This window comes from Lissotriton vulgaris, chromosome 6, assembly GCF_964263255.1.
Source record: "Lissotriton vulgaris chromosome 6, aLisVul1.2, whole genome shotgun sequence".
In the NCBI taxonomy this organism is placed as follows: Eukaryota; Metazoa; Chordata; class Amphibia; order Caudata; family Salamandridae; genus Lissotriton; species Lissotriton vulgaris.
In genome coordinates, this window is record NC_141694.1 from 387,278,036 (window position 1) to 387,305,845 (window position 27,810).

The 27,810-nt window shown below is 41.8% G+C and overlaps 2 protein-coding genes across 3 annotated transcripts in view; one reads left to right on the plus strand and one right to left on the minus strand.

Moving 5' to 3' along the window:
* DLGAP2 (DLG associated protein 2) overlaps window positions 1-27,810 on the plus strand; it is an 800,561-nt gene that overhangs the window by 302,864 nt on the left and 469,887 nt on the right. Inside the window, exon 4 of one of the 2 annotated variants that reach the window (XM_086926407.1) lies at window positions 4,211-4,270. The exons of the other annotated variant lie outside the window; for it this stretch is intronic. Coding sequence (XP_086782533.1) covers window positions 4,211-4,270 — 60 coding nt within the window. The remainder of the gene's footprint in view (window positions 1-4,210; window positions 4,271-27,810) is intronic. 2 annotated transcript variants of the gene reach the window in all.
* The window catches only part of LOC147707368 (uncharacterized), a 93,247-nt gene continuing 79,326 nt past the window's right edge, over window positions 13,890-27,810 (minus strand). Inside the window, exon 3 of the mRNA XM_086925092.1 lies at window positions 13,890-13,989. Within this exon, the coding sequence (XP_086781218.1) occupies window positions 13,890-13,989 (100 nt within the window). The remainder of the gene's footprint in view (window positions 13,990-27,810) is intronic.

Consider the following 27,810-nt stretch of genomic DNA (forward strand, 5'->3'; position numbering starts at 1 on the left):
GAAGCATCACAAGACCTGGCTCTTCGAGCAGCAGCGGACCCCCACCCCTGCGCCTTGAGACCCTTCCGGGTGAATAGCGCGCTATACAAATGTCATGATTGATTGATTGATTGATTGAATCATGTGTATAGATTTGTTGACCTTGTACTCATATTAGTGAAGCAATGCATAGCGATGTCCTGGAATGCAGCAACAGCTCCAGGACTGTGCAAATGGGCGCCTCCAGAAATCAATGTGCTGTCAAGCTCACTGGTGGCAGGATGTTTGGGATTCTGATAAACACAGTGCAAGAAGTCAATAGCAAAGATAGAAGCCTTTCAGACACCAGAACACCTCTGAGTAGCAGATAAGCAGTACATCGCATAAGGCTAGAGCTTAATGCACCCGTAGTCCCATCAGGATTGGGGGAATGATACACAGACATGTCTAGAATAGGGTTCCTGATGCACCCACGCTCCAGTACTTCTCCATTATGGAACCTGGTTGTCTTGATCTCCTTTGCATAGGGCGAACAAGGGACCCATGCACCCGCAAATGGCTGACCATTATTTGTTTATTTCTCATATGACTTTCCTAGGTGCGTTTTGTGCACTGATTCTTTGTTTCTACACCTGTTATACTTGTTGCCGACTCCTGAGTTATATTGTTCAGGTACTGCGGTTAAATATTGTCCAAGCTTAATAGAAGTGTCATGTCTGTAAAACGGTTTCTACCCAACTGTAACAATGCTCTGTGTCTGACGCCCTTTTGGCTGTCTGGGCACCAACGCAAGCACCAGTACACATAGAGTAAAGGGTGCCTGCCCTGCATGCAGGATTATTTTTGGACAGGAAGGGGCACTTTCCTGCACCAAAACAATCCTAGGAGGATTGTTTTGGTGCAGGAAGTGGCTCTTTCCTTCACATAACCAACGCTAGGAAGCGATCCTATGAAGCATATTCCTCTTTCTGTGTGTGGTGCAGAATGCACCCATAGAGTAAGAAATTAAGAAAAATACAGAAAAGGAGAAATACAGATATTTCTCCTCGTTATGCCACCCCTGGGAAGGTATATGATTTTGGCACATTCCCAGTTTACAAGTTCTTGTAATTCTGTGAATGCATGAACAACCATGGGAGTCATATTGGAACACCCATGCAAAGACCATGGAATGCCTTCCCAAGGCAGAGCAAGGCTCCAGATTTTTGGAGCCAACTCAGAGCCATGTCTTTGACTGGCTCAAAAATCTGTCAAATGGTTTCCGTCGCTCTTGCACCACATTGAGTGGTGCAGAAGCAACACAAATGACCTCATTAATAGGCCCCCTTGTTTTCTAACCATATGCTACTTTGAAAAAATACTGACAACCAATAGTTGACCCAGCTCAAATGGTAGAAGTAATGTCAATATTAGCATTTAATGGAATGCACAAAAATCAACTTATATAGTTCTGGCCATATCATTTAGCTGTGTTCACATAGTGCATTACACTAATAAAGATCCAAATAGTTCTAACATAATTTACATAAACATCTGCTATTAAGCACATTTCTATTTCATCATACGGATACAATTGGTATCATATCTAAATCCAAATAATGTATGCTAGGTTAGAATATTTGAGCCTAAACCTAAATGAAAATTGTTTTATGTGAGACCAAATTCAAGATTGCTGTACTTCCTATCTTGGAATTTCATTTATATTTTTGCATTCATTCCATATTTCACCTTTTCACTGTTGAAGGCATAGGGGTAGAAAAAAGTATTAACCCTGGAATGTCTCTGGGGGCTAAATAGGATGTGATGTCACCTGCGACCCCAGCATTTTGATCAATTGATGTCCATCCACTAAGGGTTTAGTGGTATTTGCTATGTCCAGGTGCTCTTCATGTATTTAATTTTTGGGGCAGTGGGCATACTAATATGAATACAGAATATGATTTTTCACTCTCTATAGAAATAGGTGAGCAAATACATAGAGCATATGCTGATTCTGAGGTTGTTACCATCAATGCAACTAGATGTTTTAGCTTCATTCTTGACACTTCTTTTGTTTATAGAAATCTAATACTGTCTCATACACATACATCTGGCATGATTCTGTATAATTCTGGCATAATTGCTAATTTTATGGAAATAGTATATGAGGAATAAGCAAATGAAGGATGGGAGTCAACCCCAATTAGGGAGAATGTTAATCAATTGCTTTAGCTTAAAAAACTTAAACATGATACTATAAATTGCATATACAATTATTTACCTCAGAAAACAAATGGTGAGTTGGTAAGCTATTGTTTGCAACACTGATGTATGTATGTCATGTTTGCGTCCTTTAATTACACACAATTGAGTAGAATATAAGTCCATCTTTCACAGGAAATCGTGAAACATGGAAACCATTTCACAGAAATATGTGTTTCATCAACATCATTATGACATCCCCCTGACCACTATGCATAGCTTTATCATTGTCAGGCCCACAGAGATTATGCAGCAATGGATGACAAAATTATGCGGTAGGGTTATCTAAAATGCAAGACAAGAAAACTCAATTTATGTGGCATAATCTCTGGCAGTATTATTTGCATTAATTAGATCTAGAAATATATATATATATTTTAAATCTGCAAATTATGCACCTAATACAATAAATACAAAACTATACAGTAAATGCTGCAGCTAAATAATTGCATAAATCCACTTGTCCTCACTATTGGCATTCTTTTATCAAAAATGTATTAATGAAATGTAAACAAGTCCTGAACATTCTAATTCAAATAAGTGTCCATTGTCAGCTTCCCTTTGAAAAAAAACAGTATTTTGAAGATAAGTACCTCGAAATAAATATTTGGTAAAATGCAGTATAATAAAATACAAAATGGATCCTATGTTTATATCTTGAGGATTTTATTGACCTTTACACAACCATCGACTTTGGCCTCGTGGTTTACAACGTCATACTACCCCCTTTATCTGTTTGTGTCAATATACGCACACACGGGCACACTTATATCACTTTTCCCACTGTAGTGCAGAGGTCAAATCCTTATAATTGCTACAGTACAGTGTAGCTAAAATAAGAAAATGCTTATTGTCTCTCAGATTATGATCTAGAGTCGGTAGAAAGAAGGAAACAAATGGCCCGATGCATACACATCTTAGTAATTGTAATTGTTCTTGCTGCACAGATTCAGCCCCTTGTGCTCTGTTTCTGATGATATAACTTTGTTAATTAAAAAAATAGTGCATGAAAAACAGCGTGGCATAAACCATATTTGCAGGTGCTCACAGTGCAAGATGCTATTTGTTATGTATGGCTTTAAGGCTCTCCGAGAGGCTGTCAGCACAGCACTACTTGTCTGCTTTGACTGAAAGCAGAAAGTGCAGCTGCAGGAGGGGGAAAGAAGGCTATGAAGGTTGTGGGGGTTAGTCAAGGATGGCAGGTCAGGTATATATTTAACCTTTAGGACAGGGATACGAAACAGTCGCCATGTTATGTATGGCTCCCTCATTACTCCTCTGATACTGCATAGCAGTTTAATGAAGGTGCAGATGATTTTGGGGTCCATAAAATGATAGATGGGTAAAAAGTGAATTACGAAGATGCTTTTCATCTTGGTGTTCGAGTGACATCTTAGGTCTTGTTAAATATTTAATGTCCCTCAGAGCCCCTTGGTGAAAAACATTGTCGTAATTCACTGCAGTGTAAGATTACATGTTAATATGTTACTGGTTGCAGTAGTTTTCTAGATAGATTGCACCAAACATAGAAATAGGGACGAATATTGTTCTATCTCCTTCACCATTTTATTCACATTAGCCAAGCTTTTAAATAGCAACATGAAGCAAAACTGTCTTCATTGTTAGGCATATTTAAAACTCTGCTTTTCATCTTGGCATGTGATTAACCTCCTGTCTATGTAAATTACTGGAATACTTTTACCATGTCTTCTTTTTGCCAACCAGCTCCTACTTCCATCAAGGACACTTCTCTCGCTTCAAGATACCTCAGCATTCCATCCCATGCCTAAAACCATCTCTAAATTCTGCTAAAGTCATCCCAGCATCATGTGTAACTTTCAGCAGGGCACCAGGAACATCTCTGGGAACACCCAGTATATTTAGTCGGTGGGGAACCTGTGTTACGGTTGTGGAAATGGACAGGGTGAATCCAGTTTGATCTCAGTAAAATCTAACAAGAGAATTCTTTTTCTTTTTCTTTTTTTTGCAGGATTTCCTCATTGAAAGTCTGCAAGAATGCTTTTCCTCACAGGATTATCCTGAGATCAAGGTGGCAGTACCCTGTATTTTCCCAGGCTTATATTTGACATTTATAAAGCCATTCGTAACTGACATTATTTCTCAGCTATCTAAACCCAAGTTTGCTTTCGGTGGATTAGGCCATGCTCTGATATATTCCTGATTCCTAACTATGTTTAATTCTGATAGCTGACTTTCATCTTCAAATTTGCATCACACAAATTGCATTACACATTAAAATAGCTAGAGCAAATGTACTCGCCTAGACATGAAAAGGTGTCAAAGTCTCCCGTTACTCGCTGAATACATTCTGTTAAGAACAAAAAATGCCAAATTGTATCATGAAACGTATTTGAAAGTCTGTCCTTGCCCTATGTGCTACTTAGTAATGCAACTAAAGCTGAATACAGAGTTGCATGTCAGCAAAACAGGGGGCCGACCTCCTGCAGTTTGTTCCCACCATTGAGGTTGCAAATTTATATTTTGATTTATTTTGATTTGGTTAGATAAATACATTGTATATATTATGTATGGTCTTTACATAATACATGAAAAAGAGAGGAAATAGAAGCAAATCAGATCACTTGCTAATCAAGCCCAACTACACGTGATGAAAGGAAATCAACGAGTATGATTGTCAGAGCCAGGGTTCTCCAAGAATCGAAAAATGCTTCCAGTGATCTCTTCCAATTCATCCACGGACTAATCAAACCTTGTTTTTCAAAAGTTGGTCCCGCTGCATCTCAAGTGAATGGTATGTACTCTTCCTTTAAGGAAACATCTATTCATGTCTCAGCAATTCAGACCTAACCCTTGAGACTATTGATATCCTTTCGACTATGCCTCTTTTTTTCTCAAACTTTCCTTATTAAGCTTTGCAGGGACCAAAATATACTTTGATAGTATTATTATCACACGAGACCATACATACAGTCAAGTGTGCTAGTGACAAACGTAGATTCATAAAAGGTTGGTCTTTAGTTCATATCAAAAGAGAGGCAGAAAAGAGAAAGGAGAGTGATTCGGGCAATACCATTAATTGAGGAAACATTTCAGCACTATGCCTCTTTTAGCAGCTTGTTTCCATCACTTATTTCCGAAAATACATCTGATTCCTGAACTGACAACACCTCTGGGAAATTAGGGCCATTGTCAGTCTCTGTACTCATTTCCATATCACCTTTCCTTAACCTCTGCTACAAATCTACTCAGTGCCAATAGAGACTAACCATCAACCTTATACTGTTTCTAACATAGAATTCCTAAAAGATTTGCTTCTTGAGTTAATCGCACTACTCTACTTCCCACAATATGGAAAATGTACTTCCGATACCTCTTGAAGTATTGCTTTTAGTTACCCATTTTGGGAGCTGACTCGAGATGTTTGAAGATCTCATCTTCATCAGGTTTGCCTTCCTGATAAGAAAATTGAAGGATTGAATCAGAAGGTTGGAGAGGAAGTAGTTTTTCCATCATTCCTATCTAGTAAAGCAGGTGTGTGTCATCAAAGGACACATAGCAATAGAGGGCACTGAAGACATTAAATGCCACACCAACTATCCCTCAGCCTTCCAGCGTTAGATTCCCCACAACTGGCTTGAAGCCTCATTTCATGTTTGGCAGGCCAGCAGCCCTATGGCTGACGAGGAGCAGGAGGCACCATCTGAACCACCCCAGGCGTAACCAGTTCATTAAACATAGAATTGTCTGCTCATATGTTTTCGAACAAATTGACTCCCACCACTAGGATGTAAGCCATGTTGTGAGCACAAAATAGGTGTAGACAGATCTGCCACACCATGAAGACAGATGCCTATAGCAAAGGTCCATCTTTGAAAAAAGCATAATCAATGTCCTCCATCTACTGTAATAATTTGCTTCTGTCTATGGGTGGGTGTTTGTGGACTCTTTTGGTCTGGAACTGCCATGGATTACATGACGGTCCTCATCAGAAAAAATGGCAGTGGGTATGACTTTGCACGGATAGGCATCAATATGTAAACTCCTCTGATTATATTTTCACCAACTCCGCGTCTGCATAAAGTTTCTGAGAGTTGGGCCAGCAGAGGCACACTATCTAGAAATAGTTATGCCTTGAACTCTTAATGAGGTTTTGGAAAAGAGAAATTGGCAGAAGGATCATGCCTTGGTTTTTGGTAGTTGTGGTGTTACAGCACATCACTAAATGATGCCCTTAGCTTCTTAATCTAATCAGAAATCGGGGTCACTAAATAAAAACATGATGCTGCCAGATCACTCTTCATCAAATTCACCATATTCTACAAATTACAAATATGAATCTGCAGTGGAAATATCAAAGTGCCTAGGCTGTCTTATCCCCCTTCTTCCAGACTCCCATTAAGGATGCATTGGAATAGGTATATATTACTTAATTCCTCTGTAAAAAATGTAAAGCCTCTCTAGTCGTCTTACATTGCAGAACGATTCTGAAACTGCAATGGGGATAAACAAATTAGATGATAACCTGTTCAAGTTGACATTTAAAAAAATAATGTCTTTAAGACAGAAGCAGGATCACTTCTTCTACACTTGCCTACTTCCATTGACTTCCCATGAAAGATCCATGCATTGCAACATGTCTAGATGAAATTATTTATCCAAAACCTCCCGTACCAAAGAAACACGCTAGCTAAATCAGCCTCCAAATCTCCCTATCAATAATGAACTATCTCGTTAATCACTTTGGGGCTAAGTGTGTTATAGTTTCTGAACTGTGAGTTTCACTGTCCATTATCCTTTGTTTCCAATGAGCAATTGCTACCTGAATATCATTTAAAAGCTATCCAAATTTACATAATACTTACCCGCCTATACTACACTCTGTTTTGATTACTATTTTCTAGTGTGCCATCAGTAAGGGCAGTTTTCATTGCATAAACATTCTAATACTCTTCATCAAAAGTGGGTAGGTTGAGATCTATTCTCTATATATTTTCCTTACTAAAAGCAGACCTATGTTTTTTTTTGGCAATGCAATATATTCGTTCTAAAAACAAGAATCTTTTATCTCCATCTCTCTCTCTCTCTCTTATTCCACTTTCCTGAAAGCCAGTGCCACTCAACACGATCCTGTGCAGCTGCCCATAGTGCTCAAACGTACTAATTTCAGCAACCTTCAAACACATCCTTCCATCCTTATTGGATTTGCCATGCAATGTGATTCCCTGTTCTATATTGACTGTCATTTACTCAATATACTCAAGAATAATCCAAGGTACACCTACATCACCGTCATTTGTCCTGCAATACTACTCAGAGGCCCATTATTTAGTCAGGAATCACCACAGTAAAAACTGTTTTGATTAATATACTTCTAGATTGACATAATCCTCACCTTATTATCTATTTGCTGAAAGAGGATCTATTAGAAGACTCTCTTCACATAAAACCACTATTTGATATCAAATTCTAATTTCTCATTTAACCATTTGAAATTGGCAAAAGTAGGCAGTCAAGTTAGATACACCCATACACAATCCCATAAACGTTGTGATACATGTTTGTTATCATTACACTGTACCCTGTGATTTGTTAGCATCCATTTATCCACCAGTATGTTCCACTGTGATAAAATGTTTTGATTGTGCTATAAAGATATAGATGTGTGAAGAGAACACGTAACATAATTGGGAAATTAAGTTTGGATTATGAGTGTATTTGAATACTAATTGATGCTATCATTCTTTACAGTTCATGAAAAAGGTAATTTAGCATGAGCCTGCTCTTCCTTCGAACTCACATCAAACTAATATTGTGTACCTTCTATGCATTGCTTTTTATAGACAGTTGATGATTTTTGGAAATTGAATTATAAGTAGGGGCAAATGTATACCTGCCACTGGCAATAAGGCCACTAGCACAGTTTATGGCTCAGAATAGGTGTTAGAAAATTATTCTCATGCTCAACCCTTGATAGCTTGGCTGCAAGCAGGCAGGCTTAACTTCAAAGACAGGTATGTAAAGCTTTTAAAACATTCACTTAAGAATTAAGACACGACACACAATAAAAATCCAACTGCAATTTATAAAAATAGGAAATATGTTTATCTTTAAAATGAGACGAAAATAATCCAATGTAGGGAACACAGAGAAATGCATTTTAAAAGCTTTAGCACCATAAAGCACATAGAAACCTATAGCGCCTAGTGAGACATCTGGTCATGCTAGACAGGGTCAAAGTCAAAGATTCAGGCCAATCGTGATGGAGCCCTACACGGCTACCCCTCACGGTAGGTCTCAGTCAAAGTTTATACTTTCTGACTTTGAAACTTTTCTGGAGCGTTTTTCCCCGGGTCCCTGAAACTCTCAGCGAGTCGGGATTCGGTGGGGGTTCACCAGCTTGCCTTGCGACAAGCTCCTGGTCAAACTTCTGGAAGTCAGACTTCAGGGGCTTTCCAGCGGGAAGAACCAGGGATCCAGGCTGGCTCGGCGTTGAAGGTGAGCAGCTTAGTTCTCGCCTTTAGTCCCAATCACCTTTTCTACATGCAGACTTAGAAACTTTTGTACAGCTTTTTCTTGCTAGGTCGCTCGTTGCTCTTCACCAGGCTGTATTTGGAAAGGGTTCGCCGGCTTGCATTTCAGCTTTTTCCTGGTCAAATTCTGGAAGTCTGACCTCCGGAGCTTTTTAGTGGGACGAACCTGGACGGCAGTCCGGCTCGTGGTTAAGGTTTGCCGGCTTGGCTGTCCATGTCTAGTCGGTCAACTTATGGAGCTTTTTTCCAAAGTTGTTCCAAACTTCTCAAAACCTCTGGCGCTTTTTCATGGAGCTTTTTACTGAAGTTCTCCAAAGAGTCACAAAGTGTTCAAAACGTACTCTGATTTTTCAGAAAGCTCTAAGATGGTCTTTGAAGGTTTGGGACTTTAGTTCATGCAATTCACTTGGACAAAACCTTTACAAATCCTCTGATAGTACTCCAGGCTGAGAATATATAGCTTGCAGGGAGTTGACTCTTTAGTCCTTTAAAAACAACGTAGTCCACAGAGCTGTAGTTCTGGATTGTGCAGCAGGCCCAGGCTTCAGAGTGCAGGGCCTGGTTGATGCAAATCAAACTTCTCAGCGTGGACCCTTCTTCTTAAGTTTCGAGCAGCAGATCTGAGAGGCTCTACCCCTCTCAGATACTTATTCCAAGTTCTCTGGGTCACTCCTGTCCAATGAGGTGCAAGGCAACACCCATGGTTATAATAATAATAATAATAAACCATTTATTAAGCGCCTGGTTACACAGAAGACAGTGTGTCCCCGCGCTAATTGCTGCTAAGATTTCCAGAGGATAACCACATCCTCCAAAGTGTGGCACTATTTTCTCTCAGAGAGGACAATGCCCCCAACATTCGTTATGGCTGATTTTTCAATAGGGAGAGAAGAGCTGGCTAAACACACCTCCAAGATGACTAATATCCATAGTCTCTCCCACTTGCATTTGCTCATTCCTTTTCTTAAGCCTAGCATCTGTCTGGATTCAGAGAGTAGAGGTGTAAATGAAACTGGTGTCTTCTACCCGTCTTATCCTTCCATTTAATTAAATTGTTTACAACCCCTTCCCTGCTCTGGACTTCCTGTGTAGCAGAACCCTGCCCTTCCAGGAGAGCTGGATAACACTAGGGACTCTTAATCACCTCATCAACTGAGCCTGGCTAATCCACCCAACTCTGACCAATCAAGACAGGCCACTAGAAGGCTGATTTTGGCTTACAGACAAGAAAGTCTTATAACTTCTGGTCTGTACATTTTAGGAGAAATTAAAAAATACTATATTATTGGATTTATACCGTTTTAGGATGTCCTATGCTATATTTAGGTTTCTCCTTGTGGGAATTAATATTTTTTAACTTCTTGCCATGTTAACCTATGTGGTACAAAAGGGGGTGGTGATTGACGGAGCATTTGAACCAATCAAACACTCATACCCAGTCAACAGATCTGGGTTTAATCCATCACCGTTCTTTAGCCCACTCTGCCACCCCAGTTCAGACATGGCCATGTGCAAATCAGTCTGACCCTGTGCCTCATGGGAACAGTCCAGCCCTAACTGCCAAGCCATGCCTTCCCTGGACTAGATTCAAGCTTCCTAGGACCAGTTTCTAGCATTACAGCCGTCTTCAGCCAAGCTTGCTTGAATCCAGTGGCAAAGTGAGCAAGGGACTCACGTCTGAGCATACCCTGCCAACTTATGACAAACAAAGCGGTATAAAAGGGGGTGGTGATGGACGGAGCAACGTAGTTGATTTTGTGAAGCACTTTGCTACAATGTGGGGAGTGAAATGTGCAATATAACTTAACCCAGGGCATAAGAACCTCATTTCATAAAGGTCCTCATAATAAATATATTGCCCACCCACCACAGGGACACCTAGGAGAGACCCTGGGTGTACCTAATATGCCCAAACATTGTAGTTTATCAATGTTTAAGACCTTGAGAACTAATGTGTGGCCTCTTTTGGACCTCACACAATTGCAAACCTTATTGGCTACTATTAAGTCTGGTTCCCTGCTCAACCCCCTCCTCCCATCAAAACTCAGATTACTTGAGGAGGCAGCCCTCAGGGTAGTGTTGGACCTCCCTAATTCCTCCTTTTTCACAGTTGTGATACCTCAGAACTGGAAGCATGACTTGGTACTCCCTCTTCTCAATAAGAAGGACCTTGACCCTCAGTGCTGGTCTAACTTCAGGCCAATTTTGCTTCTCTCTTCAGGCCAAGTTTGCTTCTCTCAGTTTTTCCAAAATTTTGGAAAAACATGTTACTACTCACCTCTACTCCTTAGCGATCACTTCCGATGTGCTGCATTCATCCCAGTCTGGATTTAGGGCAGGTTTCAGCACCGAATCCACCCTACTCAGAGTCACAGAATTTCTGATGCAAGAACTCGATTTTGGTGGGACAGCCACCCTTATCCTCTTGGATCTAAGTGCAAACTTCGATAATGTCTCACAATCCATTCTCTTGGATTGACTGGAGGCTTTAGGCATTGCCGGTAATGCTTGGAAGTGGTTATCATTCTTTCTGAAGGATCAAACTTTTCAGGTCTTTCCAGCAAACAACACTTATACTACTTTAACACTGATCTCAGGGGTTATGCAGGTGTCCATTTTGAGCCCTATGTTGTTTAACATCTACCAACCCCCCTTGATGGATGTGATTGAAGAATCTGGTCTCACCGTGTTCTCATATGTGGATGAATCTCAGATTATTTTTTCACTATCCGATGCTCAAAACAAAGATCCTTCCCCTCTCAGGCTAGGCTTGGCTAATGTCGTACTCTGGATGAACAGCACCTCCCTCAAAGTCAATGTTGATAAAACCAAAGTCCTGATCCTGGGAAACAACCCTGATCTCTGGGGAGTCAGCCATTGGACTGCAGTGTTGGAGCTTTGGCCCGTACTGGTGGATAAGGTCAAGAATCTTTGTTTCATTATAGATAAAAATCTCTCCTTGACACCACAGGTCTCCAAGCTTACAGCCTCCTGTTTTTCCATTCTGAAATGGCTTAAGAAAATACCCTGGCTGATCCCTCTAAGTTCACAAAGAACAGTGATGCAGGCTCTGATTACATCCAAGCCCTGATGTCTCCGTATGTCCCCACCAGAGAGCTGAGATCAGCCAACCTTGCACTGTTTTCTGTGACCAGGTTTTTCAGAGCTCGCTTTAAGGGGCGCTCCTTTTCTGTCTGGGTCTTAAACTCTGGAATTCTCTGTTGTTTGCTCTCAGATCTTGTAACTCACCGCTTTATTTCTATAAGAACTTAAAAACTATACTCTTTAGCATCCTTGATTAAACCCCGTTTTCTTAAATATTCTTCTTGTGTGCTATTGTCCTCCGATTGCACCGGGAGACCCTTATGGGGTAGTTGCGTGCTCTATAAGCTTCTTAAAATAACGAGTTACGAGATCATTTTTCCACTTCTCATATGTGGTGTTAAAGCACAGTTGGTCAGTGCATCTAATTTGGTGTGTTTGTTTATATCCACCATGAATGTCCCTGCCATATTACTCTTAGACCTGCCTGGGTAAATTAAAGGGATTCCTCGGGCACCATCCTCATTTCCACCCTGAGCTAGTTTGGAAAATTATTTTGATATAACACAATTAGAAATTGCCATACATTCACAGCACAGCAGGTCCAAGATCACCCTCCTGCATATTCACTACATCACTACATCCAGTGATTCACTCAGTGCTTTCATAACATGGAAATTCCCGTACACCTCTATTTGTGTACTACATAATTTAATATTATCTAGGCTGATGTTTCAATATATTAGCATTATATAGCTAACCTTGTCACATTTGAACTTTAACAAATTTTACATTCACATAATCAACTTACCAAAATAACAGTCCTTTACTAGTTTAAGTTAAAGACACAATGTACACAACAAAACCCTGTTCGTCAGTGGTCCATGACTTCTGAAAGCAATACTTATCATGGTGATAAAAAAACACTAATCAAATTCGGATCACTCTTTTTAGGTCCTAACCCAGAAACATCCCAGCATAATATTGCAGCATCAGCACATCAGGTTTGTTGAGGAATAGTACTATTTTCATTTTGCGATGTCAACCCTGCCAGTGATGGTCAATCCACAGATCCAAAGATTGGCTGGTTTACTGAGCAGTTGACAAGCAGACAGAAATCCTCCAATTACTATATATTTTTATTTATGACATCTTTGATCACTGATAGTTTCATACTTGAATAATTACCACCAGTTAACAGAGTTACTTTAATTTCATATTGGACATTATAGTAAGATTGAAACCATAGGGAGATCATAGTAGGGTGAGGGGCACAATCTTTCATTTCTAAGGAGAGCAACTGTTGACTGCTGCCAGTTGATGAGCCACTTACAGTATTTCTTTTTCTTTTCTAGTTCCTTGCCAGCACCGTCAATACGTAAATCTCTAGTAATTCTCATCAAGTCCTTCCTTTCTAATGATAGATTTATATCGAGGGAACACTCTTAGCAAGTATTATCTTTAACTAATTCAGCAGGGAATTTTCTTCTAGGATCCGGTCTGCCAAAATGTGTATGAAATAGGTAGGTCTGTTTCTCTCTAACTGACCATATATCATTGAACACCAATGATCTTCTCTTTGCTAACCACAAGTGTTGTTGCTTTTCTTTCTTCAGATTGCAGGATTCTACTGGTTGTAGACAGGCATGTCAGATATTTTGGAGGTAGAGTGAAGGCAATGGACATATTTTAAACATATCCAATATAAACACATTGCCTGATTTACTTTGTCAATTCTCTGTATGAAGCCAGCCCACATATTAGTCAGTATCCCTTCAGAATCTTCCTACCCTGGTAGGTGATTAAGCAGTACCCAACTGAAAATCTTGTCAGCTCCTTTCAGCAGGGAAATAAGTCTACAGTTGCCAGGATGATATTTGATACCCTTTTTCTGTAGTGGGACTAATATGGCCATCTACCATGAGAGCAATACAGAAGCTAAGGTTGCAACAACATTAAAAACCCTTGACTAAACTTGATCTTTGTGCTATACATTTCCAGTACATCTAGGCAAGCTGCTTATATGGGCTCTGGCTCAGGATTTCACATCCCAACTCAAATGATAGGAATGTCAAAGACGGGTTGCGATCTCCTTTCTTATTGAATCTATCGCAGTCACATTTCACTCCTCATGCCTTCTGACAAGTGCTTGAACTGACAAATCCAGTCATGGGCCTTAATGTGACCATCAAGTTCATTCCTTGAGCCATTATACCTATGGGATGCAAGAATTTCATTATGTTATCATCATTAGCCGCTTGTTTTAATTAATCCCGTCATCAGTGCTAGATGCCTTGTGTTTTTCTTGAGCAATTAAATCATTTTCCGTACACAGTAAATCTTGATTCAATTGGCAGCAATCTATGTTGAGCCACTTATAATTATTATTATTAAACTGAAGTTTGTGAACATGAGACCTTCTCCGACATCTCAATCTGAACCAGAAAGATGACGTCATGTTTACCAACTGCTAAAAACTAAAAAGGGCCACTCGTTCATCTCCAGCCTCAGCTAGATGTATGTTATCTAATTCTCCAGCTAGGTCATCCATTAGAAACCATTTTAGTAAAAATTTCTATGTTTCACATCAGGCCTGCCTACTATTGGACAGAGTGTTTCCTATATTGACTGTTCTCCTTCTAGGTAGGGGGTTAGGGCTCACTTGACTTTGGCTACTAATAATGATTTGAAGAAACAGCTGCAGCTCCTCCGCTAAGGTGGAGGAGATTTGCCGGACTTCTTTAAAGCATTGCAAAAGAAAAAAGAAAATGATAATAACGGAGCTTTCTTATCATTTTATTTTTAGGTCTCGCATAGGCAGCTCATGCTGCCTCTACAAGGCATAAGTAATTGTATAGTAGTGAAACTGCACCCATTTTGTTTATCTTCATGTTGTCACTTTTCATTGGTTAAATGTGTCATTGCTTGTTTTTAACTCGCTCATTCATTGGCTGGTCATCCGATTCCTCACTTCCGGTTTGCTTCCATTTCGCAGGAAGCAGCACCGACCAACTACAATGTAGTTCTGCTGCTGGCTGTTATCGTTTCTTTTAGGGACTACTTGTTTTATGTAGGCATCACGCACGCATGACTGGGCAAGAATAATAATGTTTTCATGTTTACGGCAAGGAACGCTGCCCCATGCCTTTCTTTTTATGGATATTTGTTAATACAAGGGCAGCACCAAGTTCCAGGCAAACGCAGCCTCCCGCCAGCTGTGCCAACACTCTGCCGATCCTTCTTGGCAGCTGAAGTTCCACCTGCAGGTTCCGCAGCGCAGCTCGGCTGTGGAACAACAGAGCTGTGAAATGCGCTGTCTTGTCTTTTTATGGAGTGCCTCACTGTCCGCTAATAAATTTGCTGCTGCCTGTCATGCCCTTTCTCCGTGAGCCCAGCAAAAAAGCCCCCTTTCGTGTACACTCCCTTTGCTACCTCTGCTCGCAGTTACTGCGAGGTAGCGCGCACAAAGGGGCCATTGGCGCCCCCTCTCTTGACCAGGGCTCTTCCACTCTGATCTCACAAAAAAACAAACACACACAGAAATGTCACATAACCTGAAAGCTCGGCAGTTGTGTATAATTTCGCTGGTGCAGAAATTAATAGAAAGCTACCCAGAGTCCTTGTGCTTTTTGAGCTGCTCGACCTGAAGTATCTGTATTAGACACTTATTTAAACAAGGAATGTCAGAGAGTAGCAAGGGCATTTTTTTAACTTATGTCCGTAACAAAAGCCACGCCGTGCTCTGGGACTTACTTACTTGTTTTCCAAGTGTGCAGTGCTAATGTGTGCATGGTTTTAATATCTGAAGCTAACAGCCTCATCATCTTTTCAGTGGTGATGTCATGTCTTCGGAAGTTGAGCTGCCTGCACTCTAATGTACACTTTTCTGATTGGAAATCCGGGTTGGCGCTTTGGTTGTTAGGCTGAGTGATGTTTATTACGTTTCTTGTTAACCAACCAAAACAATGATCGTTAAAGGCCATGGATGATATGTCCTAGTCAAAGGCTGTTGTGACCTGTGACCCATGCCATGCTGACTCTGTCAAATCTTGTTCCGTTCTCTCAGGGGATTCCGTGTAAACAGACGACAAGGCAGGGGACGCTCAGGGCACCACGAGCCAAGTGTAAGGCACATGATTTACAGATGTTGCAACTAGGCTGAGAGAAAAGGTAAACTCCGCCTTCTGAAGGCTACATATTATTTGTACTGCTGGTGCAGTGGCACCAGGCCCGGGGATGGAAGGGATCTCACTGCAACTTAGTTATGGTTATATTTTAATACCCAACTGATTGGCAGGGGGTGGATATTTTTGTTGCCTGCTTTGGGGCCCACACCCACTTAGTAGCCGCTGCCCTTCCGTGTGAAGTGTAACTCTTGCCAAAGTGTGTCAGGAACCAACAGAGCAGATCATTTCTGTGCACCAATCACAGTGTAGCAGGCCTCTGCGTGGACTCTGTGTGTCATTAACATATTTAAAATCCAAAGCTAGCGATGGTGTGGAAATGCTTCAATTACTTACTAGTAACCCCAAGACTCAGTTTCTACTCCCTCTTCCTAGTCTTATGCCATGGGATTACAATTAGGAAGAAGTGAAAAGGATGTAATGTTTAGATTGCTTCTTGGTAATCGCAATACACTGATTTACACTCACTTATATATAGTGTGTCTGCTGTGCATTCTGTTGCATTACAAATGCTTGTTGGTCTTACCGCACGGCATGGTTGCAGGGCGCGAAGCACAGGACGGGCACTGCAGGGGATAACCAGCCCCCTACTGCTCACAGGAATGGTGAAAGGGGGAGGGTAGGGGGGCCTCTGACTGTCTGCAGTTCCATTAATATAACCTTCTGCAGCACCAGCATGCACAGCCATGGGAGTGTGGGATAATACAAGCAGAGAGCACACGTGCAGCCCAGGCACAGGAAAAGCACTTCTCTGCTAAAATCGCTCCTACTTTCATCCAATCCTCCTCGCCCCTATGGCCCCAAAGCTCACTGAATCGTGCTCGGCATCCTATTCATACCTGCTCTTCTGCAGGCTCTCACAGGTAAAATATATTTTTGCATTTTAAAGAGCCTGCCTTGTGGTCTTGGTTTTTTACTGCTGTGAGTTTTTTTTTTTATTTCAGTTATATTTTATTGAAAATTATATGTACATGTTGCGTAACATATACATGGGGGGTAATTCATAAAGGAAAGAGAAGAAAACGCCCGGGGGGAGGGGGCCGGGGGGGGGGCCCGGACACAATTCCATCATATTGGCAATTAGTACTTCTGACTGTGGCTGTGCAGATCTAGCAGTGTGTTCCGTTGGTTCATGCCTCCGTATATATCGATAGTCTTTAGTTTCCCCCTCCGTCCCCCCCTGATTCCCTTCTTATTGTCTCTTGCACGTTTGTTGATTACCCACTCCCCTGGTCCCAGTGGCTGAGAAAAGAAAAAGTGAGAGTGGAGAAGCACAGGGTAGGAGGAATATTTCCTGGTGCGATGCGTGGGCGGTGTCTTGTTGATATTCTATGTCTCAGTTGAGGCTCCTGTGTTTGCGTTGCTTGTTGCCATTACTACGGCGGTTTGTGTGAGGACTGTGTGTTTTAGATAGCGATTAAAATCCTCACTCACCTAGGGTGCAAATGAACCCCACATTTCTAGATAACGGTTGTGGCATTGCAAAAGCGTGCTTTACACAGTATCACTCAAACTACTGATGCCGGGATTAAAACATGGATCTATCTTCTCTCTACTAGACAGCAACTATTGCATGTCAGGTACATGTTAATCAGTCATAAAATGCTTTATATGTTACAAAACATGAGTTCTGACACCACATTAATGGGTTTGAAAGTTGATGTTATAAATGTTTCCAACTAGATAAAGATACCAACACCCCCTATTGTTGCCAACTTTACCTAATGCTAGCTTATTAACCAACAACGTATTGCACCCTGGGACTTGTAGTTTTGCTTTAACCTTTGTACATAAAATCTCAATGTTTACAGATGTTCAATGTAATAAGTTGTGTACTTGTTCATGCACACCAACAATGCACGTGTGACACTTTCAGCCAGTCCTTGCAGATGGTTGCATGTTTTTTTGGGTGTTTCGGTAATTGATGTTTTGATTTTAAAATGCACCAGAGTGCAACTTATTATCAGCTATAGTATATGGATTTTTATTCCTAAAACATATTAACTAATGACGGGCTATTGTGTTAAGCCTTTTCCTCTTTGTTAAAGTGGGCTTTCATTCATTTTGGGGCACGTCGATTATTTTAAGGTTTTAAGCAGCTCATCCACACTCAGAATTACTATAACCATGAGCAAGACAGATTTTCTTCTTAATAATCAAAGACAAAAGCAGTAAAACTCACTAACATCTGGCAGATCTGCTGGCGGAACCAGTAGGACATGCTCACAACTTGCCTTCTCTTTCCAGCACCAAAGCAGCACTCAGCACCACCTCAGTTTCACTCAGCACCACCTAAGCACCACCTCTATCTAGAGTTCACCACTTCACAATCAACCTACCTGTCTTAATCTTCCTATCTATTTTATGCAGCTCTCACCCTTATCAATTCACTGTATCACATAATTGCACTACACAAATACACTACACACCACACAATTCCACAACTGACTATTCCAATTCAATCCACATAATTCCACTCCAAAACACATACATTCACTCCACTCCAAACCAAAACACATTGATTAAATACATTGCCATTTACAATGCCAATAGCTCTAAATCTAAAAAATGCGAGACCTATTGTATTGCAAATGCTTGTTTGTATTGCAGTTACTGCGGAGCCAGGTTAGGGCAGGGTGGGGCTTGGCCCCCTTCATCACAGGGGGGAGGATAGCCTGCTTCTGCTGAACCTAAAGTGCACATGACTATCTGGCCGGCCCTCCTGTGCTGCATTACAGCTTGGGTGGAGAAAATGTCTAGGCTTCCACTCTCTCCCTGAGCACCGAACCATGACACTTATACCAATCACAATGCTGCAATCAACAGCATCACAATTGTTCAGGGGAGTCTGAAAGCCGGGGTACTTTCTGTCCCCGGTTCTTGACCGGCGGAGGAGAGAGCGGTACTGGCTGGTGACGGCACCAGTAAGTAAGTTGAATTTTTTCTGTATTCCCCCAACCCTGTCTCCTACCAGCCGCCACTGTGAAGAAACATGTTGGCTGGAAGAAGATATAAAGGATACCAGTTTGATCATGCAGGCCTCGTCAGGTCCCAAAAGATCCATTTCATCTGCAGAGTCCCTCAGGGTTCCCTACAGTCTCCAGTCATCTTCCGTCTCTACATGGACCCCCTTGGGACTCTGCTTGCAGATAACAGCATCAAGATTCACCAATATTAAGATGATATGCTAGTCAACCTGAAAGTCTCCTGTGCTCTGCACATTCAATACCCCAAGCACTGCCTGCACATCATCCAGACCTCAATGTCCAGCGCCTACCAGAAGCTCAATCCAACCAAGACAGAATTCAGGTTATTTGCTTATTTCCCAACAACAAACAGGAAATAGTACAAACCCAGTTCAATGACATAAACATTGATGGCTTCAAATCCCAACTTTCACCAAATGCCAAGTCACTTGGGTTCACCCCTAAGGGCACCCTACACTCTGAGGTCTGTCTCATCCTTGGCCAGGAGAAGTATGATCACACCACCCACATCCTGATAGAACTCCATTGGCTTCTCTTGCCATCCTGCACCATCTTCAAAACCAGCTAAATCATTTACAGAGCCATCATGACCAGAACCCTCGCTTATCTTGTGGACAAGCTCATCATCTCTGGACACACATAGCCAAACCACTAAAGACAGGAGAAGAGGTGTAACAAGATAGAACAAGGCACAAGGCCTTTTCCATCTATGAATCCAGGAGGTGGTATTCTTTCTTTTTTTACTGTACTTCGGCTCAATTGAACCATAAAAGTACAAAACAGTATATCTACTTAAAAACATTATAAATAGAGGGCTCATTGGGGTTCCACTATGTCCCCTGAGTAATCTGAGCAAAAGTTATTTAGAAGACAATTAATACAACAATAAAAAAACACAGCAATCAGTATACATAAATACATTAAATATCTAGCTAAAAATTCCTAAATAATCACATAAAAACAGTAGCCTGCTGTTTGATGGTACGTTCCATATATGTGGCAGCAGAGAGGCTAACTGTGAGTAGGGTTTGCAAGTAGATAAATGTGGCTCTACAATAATGAATACTGGCCACCCTGAGGATGTGGAACAGATAACGTTTCCTCAGCATCGAATAACATTTGCAAAATACCATAAAATGTAAGGAAGTTTGTGTTGATTGATTGGTTGTTACTAGGGCATAGAGGAAGGTGTAAAAAATATGGGCATTGTGAAGGAAAAGCAGCAAGAAAGTGCACCTCGCATAGTCTAAGTTTTGTCAGTATAAAATGTATGATGCATGTTGCCACCCACACTAAGTATGGCACAGGAATTACAGCCGGACAAATCCCCATATATGTCTGGACTGTTGGTGTATCTACTGCACTCAGGATTCTGTTCTCCCGGCATCCCTCCAAAAACACATTCTTCAGGGTCCTAATCGAGCAGGCTAAAGCATTGCTAGGAGAGGAAAATAAGTCCTCTTGTCCCATACTATGACATATATTCTGTATATACTTTAACCAAGAGATACTCAAACGGTGTTCGAGGTTTAAGCAGTCTGCAAGCACAGTCCTAATAAATGTGGGCTGGATTTTAGTGCAAATTTTGGGGACAGCTAACAATCTTTTAATAAAACCACTCTCATTTTTTTCAAGAGCCCACTGATCTTCAATGCCTCACACCCCTGCCCCATATGAGGCAATAGCACAGCATTTGGCTTTGTAAACCATCAAAAGTTCCTTTATTGGTTTCTGACCAAGTTTGCATGCAAAACTGAGGATGGCCTCCACTGATTTTGAGAAGTCAATAGCTTTACTGATCTTCAGCAGACTCCATGAGAGAGACGTGTATCCATGGGGATGCCAAGGTAGGAAAAAGTAGGAACAGAACCAATTTTCTTGCTCTTCACTACAAAGGACACATTATCCTTCTTCCTTCCCCAAATGATCATTACGTCGGTCTTATGTTGGTTGCCCATAAGTTCTAAACTTGCCATAAACTCAAAAAATCCATCCAGAAGACATTGTAAGTCATTTGCAGTCCTGGCAATTAGGACAGTATTGTCTACACAAATCAATGTGGGGATACTCCGGGCACCTAGAGGAGGGCAGTCTGCCCTGAGCTTTACCAGTTTATCTTACAAGCTGTTTATGTAGAGGCAAAGGAAAAAAGGAGCCATGACACAGCCCTGGTGTATGCCCCTTGCCAGGCTGAAAGCTGGTGTCATTTCTCCACCTGGGCCATACCTACCACTGGCAATAACATATTTGTACAGATCTCTAAGGAAGATAACAATGTAGATCAATCCCCATGTCGGTCATCATACCCGACAGTTTACACCTGTTGACAGAGTCTAAAACAGAACTCAAATCTATAAAAGCCAGATACAACTTGCCACACTTGGCCACAGTGTATTTGACAATTAACAGATATAGATTTAAGGACTGCTTGTCTATGCCTAGTGTAGATCGGAAACCGAATTGCGGACCTGAGATCATGTTGTGTTCCTGTGCCCAAAGTTGCAAAAGATCCAAGAGATTTCGTACCATAATCTTCACAGTGAAATAATCTATGAGATGGACAATAGCAGTGGGAGCCCTTTTTAAAAAAAGGAACAATGGCTGCATGGGACCAGTTTTTAGGATGGACAGCATTAGGGACGTTTGCCAGTAAAGGGGCCAAGAGTGGGATATTAGCTTTAAATATATGAGGGGGTACCAGTCTGGGCCTGGGGCCCAACGAACTGGACAAATAACCACAATCCACATAACCTCTTCCAGTTCAATAACTGGGCCTATAGGAAACTTAGAGGAAGGCTGGGACACATTTAGGGTGCCAATAGCTGAGGAAGAACTAGTGAGATATATTCAGGGATATCTGGGTTCCCTAAAACCAGGATCAGCGTAAATCTTAGAAAAATGGGCAATCCAGGTTTCAGATGGAATAACATTGTCAATACCAGGGACTTTTTAGGCGTTAAACAAATTGCGATTCACTGACGCCCAAAAGTCCCTACGTTCACTTGCCTGAACCAATGATGAAAAAGCTTCCTCTGTGATAATGTTCCTCCTAATTTTAAGGGAGTCTAAATACAGAATTCTATGTCTCCTCACTGCATCCTGTTCTCTAGGAGTTTGTCTCAGCACAGAGAGTAACTGATTGTGTGCCTGGGTGCAATGAGCCTCAAACCACTTTAAAGGTGGCATAGGTCCCCGATTATACAAAACCAAGAGAAGATCAAAAGCTCCACAACAGGTCCTGTCAAAGCTATTGAGGAGTGCAGGACCCCACCCCTGTGTGTAGATGTCAGGTAAACAGACTAGGGAATAGGCATATGTAGAAAACCCCAACTGCCCTAAGAAAAGGGGTTTATCAACCTTCGACGATACTTTTATCACCCTGTGCTTTCTGGAAGATAATAAACGTGTAGGGATTTTAGTGATAAGTGACCCATGGAGAGAGAGTGCAATATTAGGAGTCAGGCTCAGAGCTTCAAAAGAGAAATTAAGGTTAAATTTAGATAATGTACAAAATGGGTTATAGGAACCCAAACCTCATTCTCCAACCCACAAGTATTTTCATGAGAGAACTGGCAGATTTTTAAGTTAAATCCCCCAGCAGTACCAGAGCTCAACCACCTTGATTATAGCAGGTACATTTCTCAATGTCCTTGAGTAAAAAGTGTGTTAAGTCAGCCTTAGTGTGGTCCAAAATTTTATAATGACGGTTTACCAGCAGCACTCTTGTGACAGAACACTGGAACAAGATCACACTTTGTCCATAGCACGTATGAAAGGAAGGAAAGCGAAACAAGTGTGGTCAAACCACCCTTGGCCCTGCCCATATTGATGGCCACTGTTGGCGTGTCTTAGGTAACATACCCATTTACATAAATAGGGTCAATAAGCCACATATTTTGTAAACATATAATAGCGTAGCCAATCTAACCTAGCCCATTTGCTGTTTAAACCAGCAATGAACCAGGAGGCTATGGGCAATGCTTGCAAGGTGTGACTTATGATCGTCCTAGTGGGGATGGAACTAGACCCAGCAGGCACATGACGCCTAGAATCATTATAACTCCCAGGCTGTTAGGGCTCAGCTATTGGATCACTTAAACCAGAGGAAGTAGCTATGACAGGAAGTCAATCCTGTAGGTCCAATTGCAAAACAGGAATAAACCTGTTAAAGGTAGCCACAATTGGCTCAGATGGTAACGGGGTGGGCAGACACCTCTGGAGTCAGGAAAAATAGCCCAATGGAAGAGTCTCAATAGCATTTGGTAAGGGGCGAGTAAAACTTCACTTAGACAAGATATCATTTGCCACCCTTCTATCTTTAAAGTTAATAACAATACTGTTGTTACCATCTGGTTTTGGGGTGTTGTCCATCCAAGGAACTCTACTCATAAGGTTTATCTGTTTTTGACCTAGCAAGGGGCCATACACTCAACTGTTGACCCAATGTACAGTCTTATTAGCTAATTGCTCATGATCTTCATATGAGCTCTTGCTTAATGGGCGTATGTTTCTTCAGATCACAACGAAAGGGGTGGCCTGAGGGGGCAGTTGCAACGTATGACCCCTGGAAGGACCAGAACGCTGGATAAAATCAACAGGCCTGCTTCCACAGCTATCCGATTTTGCTTGCTGAGCCCAGTCTCCACTAACATATCCACTAACATATTTAGGAAACTTGTGTAGGCCTGCCCCTGGTACATGAGTAGGCCTGGCTGGACTAGAGTAACAGACTGTACCCCTGATGGCTAGAGAGGAAACAGGTGCACCACCGGAGACCGACTGGTATGATGAGAGGTATGTCGGAAGGGCCTTATCAGTGGAACAGCCTAAAGAGCCAGGCAGAGAAGGTTTTGCAAAGCGTTGCATAAGCATAGTATTCTTCAGCTTTGCAAAGGCTTCCTCAACCTTACCTAGTTTGTCAATATTAGGAACCAGAGATGCAGTGAGAAAAAAAAAATATTTTACACAATTCCACAGCCAGAGCCACCAAGGACTCTTACATACAGCTCATAATTTTGGGGTTGATACCACAATTTGAATATGGGCCTGGGGTAGATGGCACAGTAGATGGTACAGTAGATGGTACTGGATGAAGTCTTTGTGACTTGCCATTCCTGTCCAGTCTGTTCCTCTTGCCCCCTCTGTTATTGTTGGCCTATTAGTTAGTCGAGTCGGTGGTTGGTCAGGCACTGTCATATCATTGCCCCTTCAGTAATAACATAAGCCAAAGTCATACAGCAGGTGGAAGTGGGTGAGCCCAGGGCAGGTGGAAAAGAGCGGAGCTGGGGGAGGGCAACCCAGCAGGCACGAGGGAATCAGGTAGATCTTGGAATTTCTCTAGAGGCAGATCAGGCAAATTTGTCTGGGACAGATGCTGTTCTGCCAAATTGATTTCCCTGCTAATGACCCACAGCTTGTTGAATAAAGCCGTCTAGAGTGGAACCCAAAGTAGGGTTCGCAGGGACTGGGGCAGCCTTCTGTTTCCCCATAGTCACTCGATAAAGCGCTCGGGTACAGAGATGGGGCTATGACACAGGGAGCCAACAAATCAAAAGGACTAAAGGTGACAACTGAAAAATCTGTACCTTCTGGTAGCAGATGAAAAAGAGATGGCCCTGCCCCGGCTCATCCTGGCACTGACGGGAGCAGATAAGCCCACTCTTTGCCTGGGCACTTCCTGGAAAGCGAGATGCCTGCAATGAATGTATGGCTCTCTGGTGCTTGAAGGCAGTGTCACAGGGCAAAGGTTGCTGGGGAGCGTGGTTCACCTACTCCCCAGCACAATGCAGCAAATCCCGAACAAGGCAAGTCAAGGGTCCTGCACTATGGGACATCTGCCATCAACTTATGAGGCTCTAGTGCCTGAGGGCTGCGTCACAGGGCAAGGCAAGTCGAGTGGCACCATATCAATAAGGAACACCACAACACTGCTCCAATTTAGGAAGGACCTCTCTAAAGAACATTACTTCACAATGCAATAACAATACAATATCTAGCTACTTCTCCACTCACCCGTTCTCTGTATGCTTGCCGTTGATCTTTTTGGCTAGGTTTGCGATATACAAATATCTCACACTAAATATACCACTCAAGAAGAATTAGGTATATATTGCTGATACCAAAAACAACACACCTCCTGTACAGACAGTGACGCATCATGCTTTATGCTTCACTGTAAAACCATGTAATAATTCTTGGAGCTCAATGATTTATAAGAATAATTATATTTTTCATTCAGAGATATTAGGCATACCATTGTTTCATTTACTTTCATTGGCAGTGAAAGGGCACTTATGAACATAGCCGTCTGAAACTAAGGTCTGTTATGTTCAAATTATGAAATGTTTCCTCCACCTCACTGTCTGAAAGCAATCAATTTCAAAAGCGAAAATGTTTTAGAAATCTTTGGACTGTTTTTTTCTGTTAATACGTTCCTTTTTAGTAGATTAATAGTATCAAAAACACTCTCTTGATGAGTGCTTGAACTGCATGCACACATTAAAATCTACAAACAAATGAGAACCCAACCGAGATAACACGTTTTTCATACATAGACCCAAGGAGCTTAAAAAGTCAGAACACAGAATAATTATTATGAAATGAACAGGATTCAGGGGAGGAAAAATAATGGCTTGGAAACATATGGAGAACCATGCTAGGAAATCGTTAGTGCAAACTTTACAAAACGTAATCCAGGAGGGACCTCAATAAACAAATTGCTAACATTTTTGCCTCATGTTCAGGTATATGCACACAAAGACGAAAAAAGGCCATTTGATCTCTGATACCCATTAACATATTGTGCTATCCATTTAGCTATATTGCTTTAGGTGGTCCTTGTCTGATTCCCGGGATGCATGTATGACAAAACCCCTTTCTTTGAATCGTCATAAATACTTCGTGCAAATTTAGATACAAAGTAACACTGCATTCAAATTTGCCCCAAACGTACTGCCCAGCGTAAACGAGTTTCAATGTACACAATTCGTTTTTACAGTTTGCCCAATTATTATCACATGTGATTTGTAGCTCCGGTGAAAATGACAGTGCCATGAGTCTCGATGAGCTGTTACGACGGAGTACTCTGTGCCAAACTCAAAATCAGCTCGGCTCCCAAGTGATATAAGTTGGTTTGCACAATATTTGAGCTCGTGTGACACTCAAAATCATGGTATCGTCTGTTGTCAGCATTTAAAACCTTCGTTGCAGGGCAGATTTCTAAAGGAGTAGGTACAAATGATCAATACCTCTGGTTTAGATGAACTGGTCATTAATTTAGAAATTGGGGTGTGAGCAGTTGATAAAGATATGTGAAGTGTGTTAGACCTTCAGCCTTAGGAGGGCCTTCCCACAAACATTGTGCCTTATTTCTTTGATCTCGTTTTTTGTTGGTTGTTATGACTCTGTGCACTTTACCACTTCTAACCTGTGCTAAAGTCTCTGTGCCCACTCCTTAAATATAGTAACATTGGCTTGTCCCCGCCAATTGGCATAATTAATATACTTATAAGGCCCTAGGAAAGTTGTACTACATGTACCCGGAGCCTGTAAATTAAATGCTACTAGTGGGCCTGCAACACTTGCTGTCTCACCCACTTAAGTAGCCTTGCAAACCTGTCTCAGACCTGCCATTGTAGCCATATGTACAGGTTTAAACTGCCATTTCGACCTATCAAAATAAACCTTTTGCCAGGCTCAAACCTGCCTTTTTAATACATATGTCATTCCTAGGGTAGGCCCTAAACAAGCCACAGGGCAGGATGCAATGTATTTAAAAATAGGGCATGTAATTTTAAGCTTTACATTTCCTAGTAATGAAAAACCCTTAAATTACTGTTTCACTATTGCAAGGTCTGCTTTTCCCATACGGTAACATTGGAGTTACCTTATTACATTTAATAAGGTGTAACTTCCCAATAGGAACAGGTAAATAGTGTGTGCTTGGTGTCTTTGGAATTGTAATGAAAAAATCCTCTTTCGTGTTGAAATCGGATTTATTATTACAATTTTGAAATTGGCAGTTTTAGAAAGTTGGCATGTTTGTGCCTTTGCTATTTAGTGCCTTAGCCATTTAGTGCCTGCAGTCTCTCTCTGGGTCACATGGCTCGGGGTAGTGGGCCGTTGGGCTTTGCGTATTCCTCCTAGATAGCCACACACAATAGGGAACTTAGGTGTGCCTGGACGGCCATCACTTGCAGGATGGGAGGGCAGGGCGGGACTGGGCACAGCCCTACTTACACCTGATTAGGGTATGTAATGCATTCATATAAAGAATTGCATACCCCCTGTAGTTAGTCTTGAGCCAGGGCAGAGGTGGCCGGAAACCTGGCATCTTCAAAGGGAACCCTCTAGAAGTTTTTTGCCCTTCAAAGAAAAGGCCAGGTATAAATTTGGACCTCAGACACCAACTCTTCAGTACCTGTGACTACTACAGAATGAGGATTTCTGTACTGCGTTGCTGCAGAAGGACTGCCACTCATCTGCACTTCTACTCTGCTGCATGCTGTTCTGCTAGCTGAGAAGGAGGATTGAATCTGCACCCTTCATCCCAGGCTGAAGTGGCTGCAAGAGTCAATCAGGTGACCTCTGAGCTACAGGGACATAACAAGCTCCAGAGGCTCACTGCATCTACCCAGCTGACCTGCTGTCCGGTCCAGCAAGTAGACCTGCCTGAGCCTCGCTGGCCTCTGCTGAAGTGAGCTCTTGACTCCCAAGTAGTGCCCCTTAGGTCCTAGACCCTTGGTATTGCTTCAGTTGAGCTCCCCTGAGGTTTTTGCAGCTTTTCCGAAACATGAACAGGTACGTTGGCCCCAAAACCACACTGCTCGTCCCCATCACCAATGCAAAGTTCAGGTGAACCTTCAT